The 15,008-nt window shown below is 44.0% G+C and overlaps 1 protein-coding gene across 1 annotated transcript; it reads right to left on the bottom strand.

Annotated features, from left to right (window-relative positions):
• Window positions 1-2,831: 2,831 nt before the first annotated feature.
• LOC138497515 (neuropeptides B/W receptor type 1-like) lies at window positions 2,832-14,518 on the bottom strand. The gene is made up of 2 exons (XM_069621044.1): window positions 14,000-14,518; window positions 2,832-13,441 (listed from the first exon to the last, which is right to left on the bottom strand). The coding sequence occupies exons 1-2, from the start codon at window positions 14,165-14,167 to the stop codon at window positions 12,452-12,454; spliced, it is 1,158 nt and encodes a 385-aa protein (XP_069477145.1). The 5' UTR covers window positions 14,168-14,518; the 3' UTR covers window positions 2,832-12,451.
• Window positions 14,519-15,008: the final 490 nt, after the last annotated feature.

Genomic DNA, 15,008 nt, shown 5'->3' with positions numbered 1-15,008 from the left:
CGGGTTACAGGTGGTCAACAGAGGCAAGCAGAGAGGAAGTGCATTAAGCAGCGTTTTTGTTGGAAAGCCATGTTTTTGTTTTGGCTCTAAAAGTCCAAAATGAGGGTTCTGCTCTAAGGTGTGGTGGCAAAGCGTTCCATAGTTTGGCAGCTAGGACCGGGAAGCTGGCGCCGCCTGCTTTTTTTAGAGAGAATTTGGGAACGGAGAGGCAGTGTGCGTATGGTGTTCTAGTTGGTCTAGTTGAGGTGTGATTGTGGAACTTGTCTGCCAGGTATTTGGGTGCGTCGTTAGAGCGGCATTTATGGACGATGACGAGGGATCTGAGGGAGATTCTGTCTCGTACTGGGAGCCAGTGAGCATCTTGTCTGAAGCTGGAGATGTGGGCGTTTCGTGGGATACTGCGGGCTGCTCTGATGGCATTATTTTGCAGTACCTGTAGTTTGTTCAGGTTGTGTTCTGATGAGCCAAGAAAGAGGGTGTTGCAGTAGTCAATTTTTGAGAGCACTAACGCTCTGGCTAGTGTAATGCAGCTAGAGGGTGATAGGAAAGGTTTGCAGGCGTTGATGAGCTTATTGATGAGCTTATTGGTGTAAGCTGTTGAAGAGGCAGTTGCGTTCACCTGTCATCTCCCAACTCTTCTCCCCCAACCAACCCCAACTGTGCCACCCTCCCCCATTGCTCAATCCTGGTGATGTGAAAAGAAGCAGTTTTCCATCTACAATTACACGTAGCTTTGCCGGAAAGAGTGTCATGTAACACAGATTCATCTCCCAGAGCTGATGCCTCACAGAATGAAACAAACTTCTCTGCCTCTGTACCTCCTGCATGAAAACCAGGAAAGATGAGCATTCTCGTATTATTGACCTCGAAGTGACCCGCCTTTCTTGATGTCTGCAGAATCACATCTTTGTCCCTGAAATTGAGCAATTTCGCCACCATCAGTCTCGGCTGGCCTCCCGGAGGCAGGGTCTCCCGAGTACACTTTGCACTTTTTCCACTGTGGAAAGCTTTGACAAACCATTCAGATGCAGTGTTTCTAGGATCAACCTTTACACGTACAATTCCACACTGGGCCCTTCCTCTACCTCTGACACCCCGACCAAACGGATGTTACTTCTGCGCAAACAGCCTTCTGCATTTTCCGCTTTAGTTTCCAGCGCCTTTGTCGCTCCTATTAGGCCCCGTACTTGATCACTCAGCTTCACTAGGCCATCTTTGACAGTGCTCACTCTCTATTCTACTCCGGTCACTTGTTCGCACACTTTCCTCAGATCTGCTCTCACCAGGGAAACATCTACTCCTGCCTCCTGGATTTTTCCTTCCAGTGACGTTCTTGATTCTTGAACTGAAGCCATTAGCCCTTCCAACATAACTCCGTTGTTGGCTTGTGTGCCCGTTCCAGCTCTCTCCTTTCCCCGCCTTGGTTTGATTTTGTTTGTGGGCTAAATAATTCTCAATTTTTTGTTGTCCTTTCACTATGATACCAACGATATGCACGTGATTTAGGAACAGTATTTGCAGAGATGATCCCTGCGTGCCGTCAGGGGTGATCACGCATCCAGCACCCAGACCAAACCCCTGTCTCAGCACTCTCCAAGCTCTCACCTCTCCTCTTCGTTTGCACCATGGAGGCGCTGCACGCCTGGGGTCTCACTGATGATAAATGAGCCAGTTACATATGGCTCTCCACTATTCACTAGCCAAGGGTCTACAGATCACTTCCTGACATAATCTGGGACAGGCCACTTCCATTTGCACTCAGTACATGATGTCCAGAAATGGATAAGTGTGCACTCCGTTGTCTTAGATCAGCATGAGTGGCAGCTCAGTTGTATTCCCAGTCTGAAGCATGCTTGCAGGCCGTGCACTTCAGCACCCTTCCCTGCATGCCATAGCTCCTCCTCACCTTCCTTGTGGTGCTGCCCGTGCTCGCCGAGTATCCTCCTCTGCTCGGTGTATTCTTATTGCGCTCCTGACTCTGCACCCGTGGTGGTGTCAGCACTGCAGCCCTCACTCCCTCTGCCTCAATGCCCTTGCCTGTGTCGCTGTTTGGACTTTCGGCTGCCTTCACCCTCCGTGCAGGCCGGTCAGCCCTCCGAACACCACTTCCTCATTCTGACGCTGTCTGATGACTGACCTGCTGCTGCTCTCTGGCATAAGGCATCAGGCCCTGGGCCTCCAGCAGATCTTTTCCAGCCCAAGATGGTGCCTGGCAACACCGAAGCACTACGTTTTCTGCTCCCTGTATTAAAACTCTGACTCAGTGGAGTTGCAGGTTTCACGTCGGTAAGGAGTTCTCTTAGGAGCAAATTAAATCATGAAATATATTGTAAACAATGCTTTAAGAAGGATCATTTAGTGGATGGATCATGGGTGACTTGAGAGCTCAGATGCAGCACATCCACAATCAAATGGCTGCTGGCCAACATCCCCCCATCATGGGAATTCTTTGAGCTTTCTTAAATAAAGCCTTACAATCAAACTTTGCACTGAAAGTGCCTAACAGTTGTTTTCCAAATCAGTTTTTTAAGAGTTGATAACTCTCATTCTAGGTTTGCCGGTGTTAGGCAGAATCATATGCAGTACCCTTTGGGAACAACACACAATTATTACTACAAGTGCAAGTACAATTTCACCTTTGGTACAAGCCTGTATCACACAGTAAAGTGGTAGTGATGGCTGAGCAGCCAGACTTATCTCAAGAGTAAAGTGAGCAGGATCAGAAGTTACACAAAGGACAGCAATTACTATGGTTCACACAAACACTGATTCAAGGTTTCTGAGTAAATGAATATACATTTATTTACACCATAAGTTATTAAACAGTTCACTAATATAAAGCAGCAGAAAATCACAATCTTAATACACTACACCACACCCAATCAATTCTGGACAAGTTAAGCTCAAAATGAAGTGTGAGCAAAATGGCACTCCAGCAATTTAAAAAGGGAGGGAAAGAACAAGGTTATCAAAAATCAACAACACCAACAAGTGATAGGCAGGGCATCTAGATAAGGCTTACTACAACTAGGATTCAAATCAATAGGCTTGGGCCAATGTTAATGGTTCAGAGTCTTTGCAGGGGATCACACAGTTCAGAGTAGTTTGCGGTTAAGTATTTGCCAAGAGTTCAAAACAAAGTTGGTCGGAGGAAAAGTTATTCAAAAGTGTAGAGAAGGACAAGCCTTCGGAGAGGCGAAAGATTTAAAACACTTTCACCGCGGTCAGACGAAACGAACGACCGGATTCGAACAGCACCTTAGATGAAGAAGAATACTGTAGCACAAATGGACTCTCTCTCACTGGCTATCCGGTTTCCTGTAGCACAGCAAATTCAACCAGGATGAAGAGGAGGTCCAAGGGCTTTGTGAGCTGGTTGGTCCCACCTGGCTCAAGGGGAGAAGACTCCTTGCGGATCTTCACTGTCATCAGAGTTTCAGGTGATTCGGACCTAAAGCAGGGCTTCACCGTGATGTCCGGTAGTTGCAGCAGTTGTCTTCCTTCAGCTCCTCGTTGGTTCTCTCATTCCAGTGGCGACTCTGCCTTCCAAGTCCAAAGACCAGCTTTTAAGCAGTTTTCCCCTATTCACACAGCCTGGCTGTCAATCGCACAGCAGGGTGGCTGTCCTGGCAAGACAGTCACCTAGCCAATGAAACTAGAGTGTGACTTTTGTCTCCAAGGAGACCCTGTGCAGGGGGCCTCAAAACCCTCCCTCACATCCTGTCCACCAGGACACTCAGGCGCCTAAGCAGGGCTTCTGTGCAAAATCCCGCCAAAGGACGGGAACCAAAGTAAAACACGAGAAATACCTTTACAAAAAGAAATGGTGAATAACCCCAACTAGAACCAAATAAAATTAAAAGGGGTCCAGTGGATTAAAGTTTGAGGTTACCACCATAGCCTCTAACAGTACCAAGGCTATTTTCATAGCTTGTGGTAAAATAAAAATGGTAAATACCACTGCCACCAGCCAAATCTTAGAGAAAGGGGAACAAAATAATGTTCCATGAGAAACAGACAAAAAGGAATAACTATTAACCCTTCCAGTACTCTATGGGTCTGTACATTTAAAAAGACTAGTAAAGTCAATGGCAACTTTACATGTTCTAGGCGACAGTAGTCAGTCCCAGAAAATGGAGTTTAATAGTGGGAACTCTAAAAAGAAAACCCTGTGTCACTGCACTAAAGGTGCTGTGAGACACACAGTGAAAAGATGATACGTATGGAGTAGGTGAGACGCCATAGTACATGAGCATGCAGGAGTGGGGTAAAAAGGCTCTCACTTTTACCAGCTGAAAAAATATAATCCTATAATCCTAGAAATCCAGCAAAGCTGCTAAGGGGCTCAGTAGGTAAGGGAAATTAGCCATTCTGGAGAATTCTTCCTAACAGCCGGTATCCTGCCGGTAGTTCTGATGGGATACCGGCAAACCTGCCTTACCATCTCTACTGTCCGATATCCTGTTATTACGGGGATATTACAGGTGGCAGAGTGCTGGTAAATCCCATTCCCACGAGTCCTATAGAACTCCATGGGATGGGATTGCTGGAATTACTAGCACCAGTCGTACCAATGCTGATTCCGGCAAATATTTGCCAATAGGGGCCTGAACTCCTGGCAGTTCAGGCTTGCCAGGAGATCCCTGGCCCCCATTTGCAAATTTGAAGTTTGCCAGTCCAGAAAACATGCCTGAAAGCATGCTGGAGCCAGAACTGCTGGCCTTTTTTCCCATAATTGTTTCTGTACCGGCACAATTATAATGAGGCCCATTGACTTAATTGGAGTTGTAAACCAGTTTATAAGCACTATGTGTATCCATCACTGAAGCCCTATTAAAATCAAGCATTTGCAAAGCCAACAGTTTTAGTCTGTGTATAAGACATAGGCATGTGTCAGGCACTGCTATTAGATGCCCAGGCATGTTCACTATTTTGCACCTGCTACCATCAATGGCCAGTTAATACCACTACATCTCTGCCCAGCAAGTGCCTTTCCCATGCCTACACAAACGCCCAAACTGTTGGCATTGGCAATGTTTGTTTTTATTTTCCTTGCAGCCAGGCTCATATCCTCCGGCCTTGTGGCTCGAAACACAAGTTAGCTACAAGTCAGCTACTTTTACTGACTGGCTTCCCTCATCAGATTGTATATGTATTACGTTGCCTGAAGCTTTCTGCTATGAGGATATTGTGAGTGACTGCAGAGGGGGAGGGCCTGAATATATAGAGTCACTGGTCACAGGTTGTCTTGTAATATGGTTTTTACATACAGTTGGGAGTACCGCCATTACTGCATCCGCCCAAAATATTTCTTGAGTACTTGGTCACTTGCTGGCTCTGATGCCATAGAAATTCCAACTGCGAATCTTTAGAATACAATAGAGCACACACTGCAGAAATAACACACTAATATGCCGCTTCTGATTTTCAGAAAACAGTTTGTTTTAGTAACTAAATATGATGCAAATATGAAGTACATTTGAAAGATGGCTTTAGAGTGTAAAATAATGTGCAAGATGCAGACTGATTCCTGTTTAACAGAACAAAAACACACTAATGCACTACATAGAGATACAATAAAGAATGTCAACTAATGACTATGGGTCACATAAGAAATTTGGCGGTAATGTTGCTGTGTTTTCGTGGAATTACCGCCAAACTTGATCGTATGGCGATTTTTCTGGTTTTCTCATAAGTGGTGATTATAATCAGTCTCCTGTCTTTTGATCACTTGACACATCTTTCATTGGTTTTTGGGTGGACAATCTTTGCCTGATCCGGACAAACTGTGCCTATTTCACTTTCATCCATTCATCTAATCATCTTTCTCATTTGAAGAGGTAGAAGAGAAGAAGACATACAATAACGTTCCTATTAGGTGGTGAGACGATTCGGAGCATGCAAGTGCAGTACCAAAAAAGAGTGGAAATGGGGGAGGAGGGGAAGCGTAGGTTGGGGATGAACAGGGAAGAAGACAAACTATAAGACAAACAATAACGTTCCTAGTAGGTCACAAGACAATTCAAAGCATGCAAATGCAGTAACAAAATAGAGGAGGGGGAGTGAAGTTTGGGGATGAACAGGTAAGAAGAAAATAATAACATGAAAAAAACATTAAAGCCAGCTATCCTTTGGAACTATTCAAAACTACAATGAAACTTAACCTGTTAGCCAGAGAAGTGTCCCCCATACACTTCAACCCAGTCCATAACCTAATCAACTGACCCCAAATCACCCCTGCATTCTATGCCACACTCATTGGTATATTGATGCATATGTGCAGATTCTCGCTCTAGGGCATAACTGTAAAAATAATGTATGTCTGTACCTGTCTCTCTTTCTGCAGTTCAATACCACTCCTTCATCACCTGGGGCCAGATTACAGAAACGTGCAAAGGTGTATGGTATTAGCACAAACACAAAGTTTGCCATAGTTGCAAAAAGCATAGGGGGACTATTGGAAACCCTTCCCACCATGGCAAGTACAGTTTTGCATAGTGCTAGCGCTAGTGCAAAAATTGCTCTACTGCAAAAAACATATGTACTGATTTACAAGAATATTTTCAATGGGACTTTGCCATTTAAAAATATATTTGTAAATTGGGCCCATAGACCTGCAATGCATTTTTGCACCAGGCCTTGTGCCAAGGTTTAAAAATGCTTTGAAGGTATCGTTTTTTGCCCAAGGGCACAATTTGAGCTAGTGCTTGTAACATGCAAGCACTGGTACCTGTGCAAAGATTCAATAATCTAGCCCCTGGTCTTCCCTCCCAAAACAAATATCCACTACCTTTTTGTAAAGGCACCCTATTGGGATTGTCTCTGTTACTGTTTTTGCCTCTTATGTGCATCACATCAGCTAGAAATTACACCTGTAATACTCAGTAAATAGAAACATAAATACATTCAAAAATAGATCTTAGGTTCTCTAAATGCATACCCAATGTCACCGCCAAAAACCCTGTAAGCACATTCCAGATTCCAGCACTCAAGATAAGATACTTCCGGCCTGTACTTGTCAGCATCTCAGATTTTGTATCTTCCTTCTCTTCCATCCCACTAACACCCCAGCTTCTTCTCCATTTCTCAGAACGAGCTGAAACAAGTCCACCAAAATAACATTGTTTTCTATTCAATACATTCACCCTCCATTACAAGTAGGAACCATTGAGTATCCTACTTCGGTGATGGACAAAAGCATGAGGGACTGTGCATCATAATTAAATTCTTTGGGTTCCTTTTATAGAGGCCATTGTTTATTTAATGTTGACAATTGCGCAGAGTTCTTGGGAGATACCGGTTCACATCATGAAAGGTACAACTTGGGAAGAGCAAGAGGTGTTGGTCTCCCATGCTACTGCTGAATCCTTGCAACCAAATCTCCTCTTTGCCATCATCATCAGGTGGTGTGCATTTAAAGGCCCCAAACAGAAGTCCCTTTCACCTGAATGGCAGGCATTTAAAACCTTAAACAAAAACGGCCAGGGATTTGCTTTCGTGGTTCACATGAATGGCAAGGATTTAAACACTGCAACAAAAACTGCCTGGCTTTTGATTTTGTTTCATGTAAACTTAAAGAGCCCTGTGGAAAGGGGCCCACCTATCATTATCCATGGACAAACAGCAGTTTGATTTACAAAGGAAGGAGCTATCAAAGAATCCTGTGACATGGAAAACAGGATTTTTAAACTTTGAAAGCAAAAACGGCCTGCACATGTGTGTGCAAATAAAACCAGCTTTAAAAAGCCACAATGCAAAAAAAGTCACTGCTCACAGAAAAATGTCAGGAAAGCAAAACATGATGTGTCGGTTGACCAAAGCAATGTATATTATTTATCACCCACTAAACTCCAGTGACATTTGAAGAGACACTTAGTCTTCAGGAAAAACCTGTTTCTGACTGAGGACACAACTTCACAAAGGAAAGCCCCACTTCCAGCTGGATGTCACATCTCCGATCTAATAACTCCACAATAAAATGTGGTGATGCTGTAGACATCAAAATGCAGTATCCTTCAGACCTGTTGACTAGGAAAGCAGGGACTTTAAGAGAAAGCCATCCTTGGCTGGAGCATGACTAAATGGTGTGAATCCTTGTTGCATCCACTTCAAAGAGCACACACCAACTCCAAAGAGACTCATAAAACCCTCTGGTCACAGGCTGGCACAGGGGGGCAGATGGCTGTGCTGAATGAAACAGCCATCCCATTTGCTGAACATGAACACACACAATTCATTTTAAAGACTATTTTCATTTTAGGCATTTTGCTCAGCAAACATACTGTGGATTGAGTTAATTTTTATACCATGTTTAATGTAATTTCCAGGCAGTTAAGAGAATATGAAATGAGTATACCTGTGACTCTAACTGTAATGGCCAGTTAGACTAGGTTTCTGGCTGATCTGAGCATGTTACGAATGTGAGAGTTGGTGAAAAGTTGGAAAATGAAATTAGGGATATGCTTGATAACTTACATATTCATAACTGTAGTACATTTTATGAAAAAGATAAAAGTGTGACACATGGCCATGCTACATCGTACAGATTTGGTGGTCAGTTCATCTAATTCCCCATGATAAGCTAAAACAGAAAATATGTTTAGTATGGCAGTTGCTAGAACAATTATAAAGTTGTGATACATAACTAGTTTTTAACAAAAAGTTGAAAGCAGAACAAAGGATAATGACAAATGGGAAAAAGACAAATGTTGCTCCAAACCCCTAAACCAATCCTGACTGGGGGTGGAGAGAGAGAGGGTATCTATCCAATCCTAGTGACAGCAATTATTGCAGGGTATTTTCCCTAGATTGTAAAATTGGTTATGTAATTTCTGCTATATAAGGGGGACTGCACTAGGACAGACACGCAGAAAGAAATGGGGAGACCGAAAAAGGAGGACAGAGAGAAGGCTGCTGAAACTTACCATCTTTGAGAGTGGAGTGACCAGAGCCCTCCCCTATCTTTCCAGAGTGCCCTGAGATGCAGCTGGTTTTCCTGAACCCTTAAACAAAGGCTTGCTATTTAAGTAGCAATAACCCCAGCCCTAAATTGCATAAGCCCTTTATTCTTGAATCATTTCATCCAATATTTCCCTCATTGAAATACACCTTTGAAAACCCCAATTGCAAGTGCATTTCAGTCATCTCCCCATTGAAGAATCCTGTGTTTGCACGTGTAGTTCATCCATCTCCCCATAGAAGAATCTCTTGTTTGCCTCTCTATGTTAGCATATCCTATTGAAAACCCTCTAATTTGTCTGTGTAAATCCTTAGTATTTTTGCAAGTAGATCAATTCATTCCCCCATTGAATTTCACAGGATCAGGATTGGTGGTTTTCAAAACCAGCAATCTTTTTCCCAGTGTTTTTGTTAATTGTTATAGTTATAAAATGTTGCCCAAAAGAATGAATCCCATTGTGATCTAAGAAACAAATCTGTCCCTGTGTTCAAATTGTACACGTTTAAACGAATTTCAATTTGCCACTCTATATACCCTTTGCATTTGTCATCCTGAACCAAAACTGATTTTCCTTTCATGAACTAACTCCTTTCCCAGAGCCTACCTGTCATGTGCAGCCTCCGTAAAAACGAATTCCATTTGCACTTCCTTTTCCATTGAAATTAAGCTTGACATCCCAAAAAAAGATTTTCCGTTTCTGTTCCTCTTTCCCTATTGTGTGGTCAAAACGATTTTTCATTTGCATTCCCTTTCAATTGCCCATCTGTTGTATATTCTAAAAATCAATTTTCCCCTTGTGTGCTGATTAGTATTCCCTAAAAAGCTCTGCCTATCTTTCTAAACATAAGCAAGCAAATTCCCTGTTTTTCCATTTTGCCCCCAGCAGTTGTGAGAAATAATAAAAACTCCATTCTTCCATTGGTGCTCCAAAAACGCATTTCCCCCTGTTTTGACTCCCCATCTTGTTTCTGTGGGTACCACACCAAAACCAATTCCCCCCCCCTGTATTCGTACTGCCTGCCACTGCCTTCCATTCAGAGGCATCAAGTCCAATTGATGTTGGTGGGATTGAGTGTTGCAGGGGGGTGCTTAACGCTAGTGCTACCATTGTGTTGAATTATACTTTTTCTGTTCTGCCATAAAAAAAGGAAGTAACTGAGACAGTATATCTTAACTTGGTTGTTTTATAGAGATTATTGCATTTTGTGTTGCCACAACATTGGTGGCTGCTGTAATTGGTTGATTTTCCTTTTTCATTAAATAATACATTAATACATATCTTATTGAAATACACAGTCCATTGTGACACAGGGTGTTTGTGGAGGTTGGGTGCGAGACGCGTTGGAGGCCTACTCAAAAAGACTCTGTAGTATACTAAAAAAAAGTGTTTATTGTGCACCACATTCATTGTAGGGGAAGGAGTTCCCTGGCTTGTGTGTGCCATGTAATAAACGGTGACAATTAGCTGGCAGTGGCAAGCAACCTTCTACCCATTCTCTAAGTAGGAGGTGTTTCTAGGTTCTTTTGCTGTGTTATTAGCAAGAGCAATGCAAATACCACCAAAGGAGCTTGAGCAATTTCTGGTTGTTGAACGTCAGTTTTATGTGCTTTAGTATCTGGCACTTTTTTTTGTTTTGTCAATAGGTTTGAAACTTCCGTCAAGTGCTTAAAGTTCCTAGTACGGTCTCCTGATACACACTAGGACAAGGCAAGACACCTCATTCTCTTTTAGACTCCTCTGTGAGTGGAGAGACAAGTCACAGTCAGCCCAAGCGTATGAGTGGGTCATTGCAGAGTTAGGACTTCAACCCAGAGGCGTAGGCAGGGAAGGGCCTGAGGGGCAAGGCCCACCAAAAATTTGCAAATGCCCACTCAGCAGCGCTGTGTGGGCATTTACAGATATTTTTGTCAGTGCAATGGGCCCAACTACATTAGCTTCAGGCCCCATTTGCTAGACCATCCTGGCTAGCCCTCTGCTTCAACCCTCTATTAATAAAGGCCACACACTCATATAGGGACTGAGTCTTCGTCTGGCGGGGATGACGACGTGCAAGAAGGGCTTGCTTTCAATCCCAGCTCTCCCAGAAGGACTGCCAGGTGTTCAAAGCATTGGGGGGTTTAGCAGGGGCCTTGCCTTTTATTACAAGCATGCTGTTTCTTTCTAATATGGAAGGGGCACACACCCCCAGACAATAAACCTGACAATGGCTCCCTTCCTCCTTCCAGGCAACCTTCTTCTCCACTCTGATACTTGGAAAACAACACAGGATCCTGTAAGAACTCCCCTCTGTCAAACGATCCATTTCCTTGGGCACTGCTGCAGACTGCCGGGCCCTAAGGCTAGGGTTCTTCTGCCAGCGCGTTGGCACCACAATTATCGGGGAAAGGCGCTATACAAATGTCGAAATGAATGAATGAATATCCTTTCTGGCTTAATTGCAAAACGTGACCTCAGATTGAAAATTCTGCTATTGGTGCTGCAGTCGTTGGGGGGTCCTGTCTGCTTTTGAGGCAATAGAAGTTGACGAGATACTCTTACCACACTTTTTGACATGATCCTAGTGTGAATGTCTGGCTGAATGTATATAGGCATTTTGACATTTAAAGTCATCACTAATGAAGAACAGATACCACACCAGATGTATCCTTGCTTTGTATATTACAGGCGCCTGGAAGACAATCATTAAATCACTCGGATGCTGTAAGATCTCCCTGTATGCAATGCTTCTCCTTGCTAGGTGCAGTGGGTCATACACCAATGTGAAATGGCAAGACCTGCCCAGTTCAATATATTTCTTCTCGTCACAATCTTGCCAATGTCCTTAGTATGATCCAGGAAGAAAGCAACACAAACGCATGGACCACTTACATGCATGATGACATAGTAAGGCAATGTTATTCAAGACATTGCATGGACCACATACATGCATGACACAGGAAAGCAATGTTATTCAAGACATTGCCAGTCACATGAACACTGTTGCATTAAATGCACATATTACGAAAACCAAAAAACGGGTGTTATTTTTGTCACTAATGATGCTTTAAGCACACGATTGATCGCGAAGGGATGTCCGTATAAAAGCTTCTCTAATCTGCACTAAACGAGGCACTTATAATGAAATATTCATTTAGTTTTACGGTGTTCCATATATGTAAATAATTGAATGCAATTCGAACACTTCCTTTACTACGAACATCTGTTTGCATGGATTCTTCGCCATAAGAGAGAATACAAATAGAATCTTCAATGTAATGAAAGGCGTTCTACATAACTGCATTAAAAATGGAGAGAGCCCCTTCATCCCGTAGACATATAATTACATGTAAAGACAAGTCTCTATGTTACAATACTTATGCAGGCACTGTACATGTAAGGGAATGCATTGTCACAGCCAGTGAACGCCTGGACCAAATGGACCCATCACAAGGCAAAGTCACTCTAAAAAAGACATGGAAATAAGAGCTGTGGAAAGATTCATGCACCCCATGCTATGGAGATGTCCTGCATTCTAGAAGTTTCCTCAAGCTTTTCCGGAAGTTGTCATCTAAGAAAGCATAGAGGAAAGGATTGAGGCAACTGTTGGCATAGCTCAGGCTGGTTATAAAAAAGGAGATGCCAATGACCGCCGGGGTCTGTGGAATATCTGTGGTCAGGGCCACCACGGTGCTCAGATGGTAGGGCGTCCAGCAGAAGAGGCACACGGCCAGGATGACCAGGACCATGAAGGTCACTTTCCTCTTTGCTTTGTCCAGAGCTTTGGCATTTGAATGCAAACGAATGTGCCTCAATTTGTAGAGCATGGTTGTGTAGAGGATGCAAATGGTGGAGACAGGGATGACAAAGCCCAAGACCAGGGTATACACTCGGCTCATTTGCCACCACAAATCCTCTGGGCTGGGAAACACAAATACACACTGCAGCCTGCCGTGCTCATCATGAATCCTGGCAAAAATGGTGAAAGGCAAAATGATGATGGTGACAAAGGTCCAGACGCAGAGACTCACTATCTTAGCCGCCCGGTAGGTGCGGTAGGTGATCCTCTGGGACTTCACTGTCGCAACCACCACCAGGTACCTGTCGATGCTCATGACGGTCAGGAAGTAAATGCTGGAGAAGGTGTTGTACTGGTCAATGGAAATGATGACTTTGCACATGAACTCTCCAAAGGGCCATTGCAGCAGCAGGTAGTCGGCGATGTTGATGGGCAGCACCAGCGTGAAAAGCTCGTCCGCAAAGGCCAGGTTGAGGATGAAAATGTTGGTGACCGTTTTCATCTTGGGGGCTTTGAGGATCACGTAGATGACAGCACAGTTTCCTGTCAGCCCCACGGCGCAGATCACCGAGTAGATGACGGGGACGGCCAAATAAAAGTTGGGGATCTGCTGTGGGCTCGAGCCATTGGTGCCACAATTGGCAAGAGCGCTAATGCAGGAGGAGTTGGGGTGCACAGGCACAGAACTAATGGACATATTAGGCATCTAAGGAGAAAAACAAACACATTCTTACTCTCACAGGCATTCTTATGGGCGATCAGTTTACATTGATAGTTTATTTTTCTAATGGCGGGGAATTGTATCCAAAAAATACAACTCACTGACACACTAGTTAGTGTACGAGTATGCAAAATATAATTACAGTTTATACATGCAGTAAAGAAAAGCCACCATTCCGAGCTGAGACTCACTTGGAAATCCCAATATTGTCTTCCCCTGCTCCAGGGTGAAATGTTACTAATTATGACCTTTAAATCACGACTGCATCCCACTCACCACAGAAAAGGTCATTCTAATTTGCATTGCTTTGAACATCTATTGAAACACCGGCTTCGGGTGAGTAGATACAAGTATGCATGCCATGCTACCAGATTGAACGAGCACACATAATTATAGTTCGCCTGGATATTCGCTGAACTTGTTATACGAATAATTATTATTATCACCTCCCTCTTACAATAACTTCATGTTTGCCTTCTTATAGCTGTGAACCGACTTGTCACAGTTTAGCTGTGCGTTCACGCAGCTCCTGGATTCTCTTACCTTGAAAACGCACTTGCGACGTTGGATTTCCGCCGGGAATGTTCCTCCAGTCCGAGGTTCCGGGTGACTGCATTGGGAACTCGAGAGCTCTGAGCTGCGAGCCGAGCGGGAGCTTTGAGCCAAAGGCTGCGAGCGCTGCTCAGCTCCCTGCCTCCTCGCCCGCATCATAGAGCACGGAGGCACAGCCCACCATTCCCCCTCCTCCAGTACAGGGCAGTTCACCCTCAATGTGTCCCACGCTTGAGCTGCGGCTCCGTGAATCGATGCTAACCGGACGCTTGGGTGACTGGGACCGAACTCCGGATATACGGCAATCCAACATGCGTACAAAGCACGCCGTGCTCCATAATCTAGGACACGCGCGCTGCTTCAGAAAACGCGATGCACATTATGCGCACTGCATGAAGGCAGGGGCAGCAAGTCAGAACGCATGCTAAAATACGCCAGGCAAATATCGCAGCGCTTCAATGGCTACAGTATGATGACTTGCACTGCCACATATTATCGGCACACAGTATTGATCGTGCGCGTTCGGCTTCTCTGAGCACCCTACATCCTATTAAAAACAGCTGCTGCTCTGGGCAATTGGCTTTACAGCTCCGCCGACTTGTTGAAATACCCTGTGTTACAAATTTCATAAGCCCAGCAAAAAAAAATTCTTTTTTTTCACTCTGCATTAGCTTCTGTTGCCCTTCTCTCACTTGTATTTTCCATGTTGTATATGATTGAATAATAATAATAATACAACAAATAATGATTACATTAAGCTAAATATGCCTGCTGTTGTGCTTGTAATTCTCTATTGGTGAAACGGTGTCTGTGTGACCATGGGTAGCTGCTGGACCCATATGCAGGCAATTTACATTTGTTGTGTTGGGATGTGTGTGTCATGTCTTGCCGACCCTTACCTTCCGCATGAATTATTACACCACAACAGTTGGTCAAGTGTTGGCAATGAAAGGCCTTAGGTTTTTATTGTTGCGGATATGGTTATGGAACATAAACAATC

The sequence above is a fragment of the Ambystoma mexicanum genome, chromosome 5q, assembly GCF_040938575.1.
Source record: "Ambystoma mexicanum isolate Mex_15411 chromosome 5q, UKY_AmexF1_1, whole genome shotgun sequence".
Classification (NCBI taxonomy): Eukaryota; Metazoa; Chordata; class Amphibia; order Caudata; family Ambystomatidae; genus Ambystoma; species Ambystoma mexicanum.
The sequence above is the reverse complement of the archived record's forward strand: the minus strand, read 5'-3'. Positions and strand labels throughout refer to the sequence as shown.

Bases quoted from the DNA above. Each gene is read 5' to 3' on its own strand.
- LOC138497515 (XM_069621044.1), bottom strand. From the start codon at position 14,167: ATGATGCGGGCGAGGAGGCAGGGAGCTGAGCAGCGCTCGCAGCCTTTG. The intron at 13,442-13,999 runs GTAAGAGAATCC...TTTTCTCCTTAG, and splicing joins GTCGCAAGTGCGTTTTCAAG to ATGCCTAATATGTCCATTAG.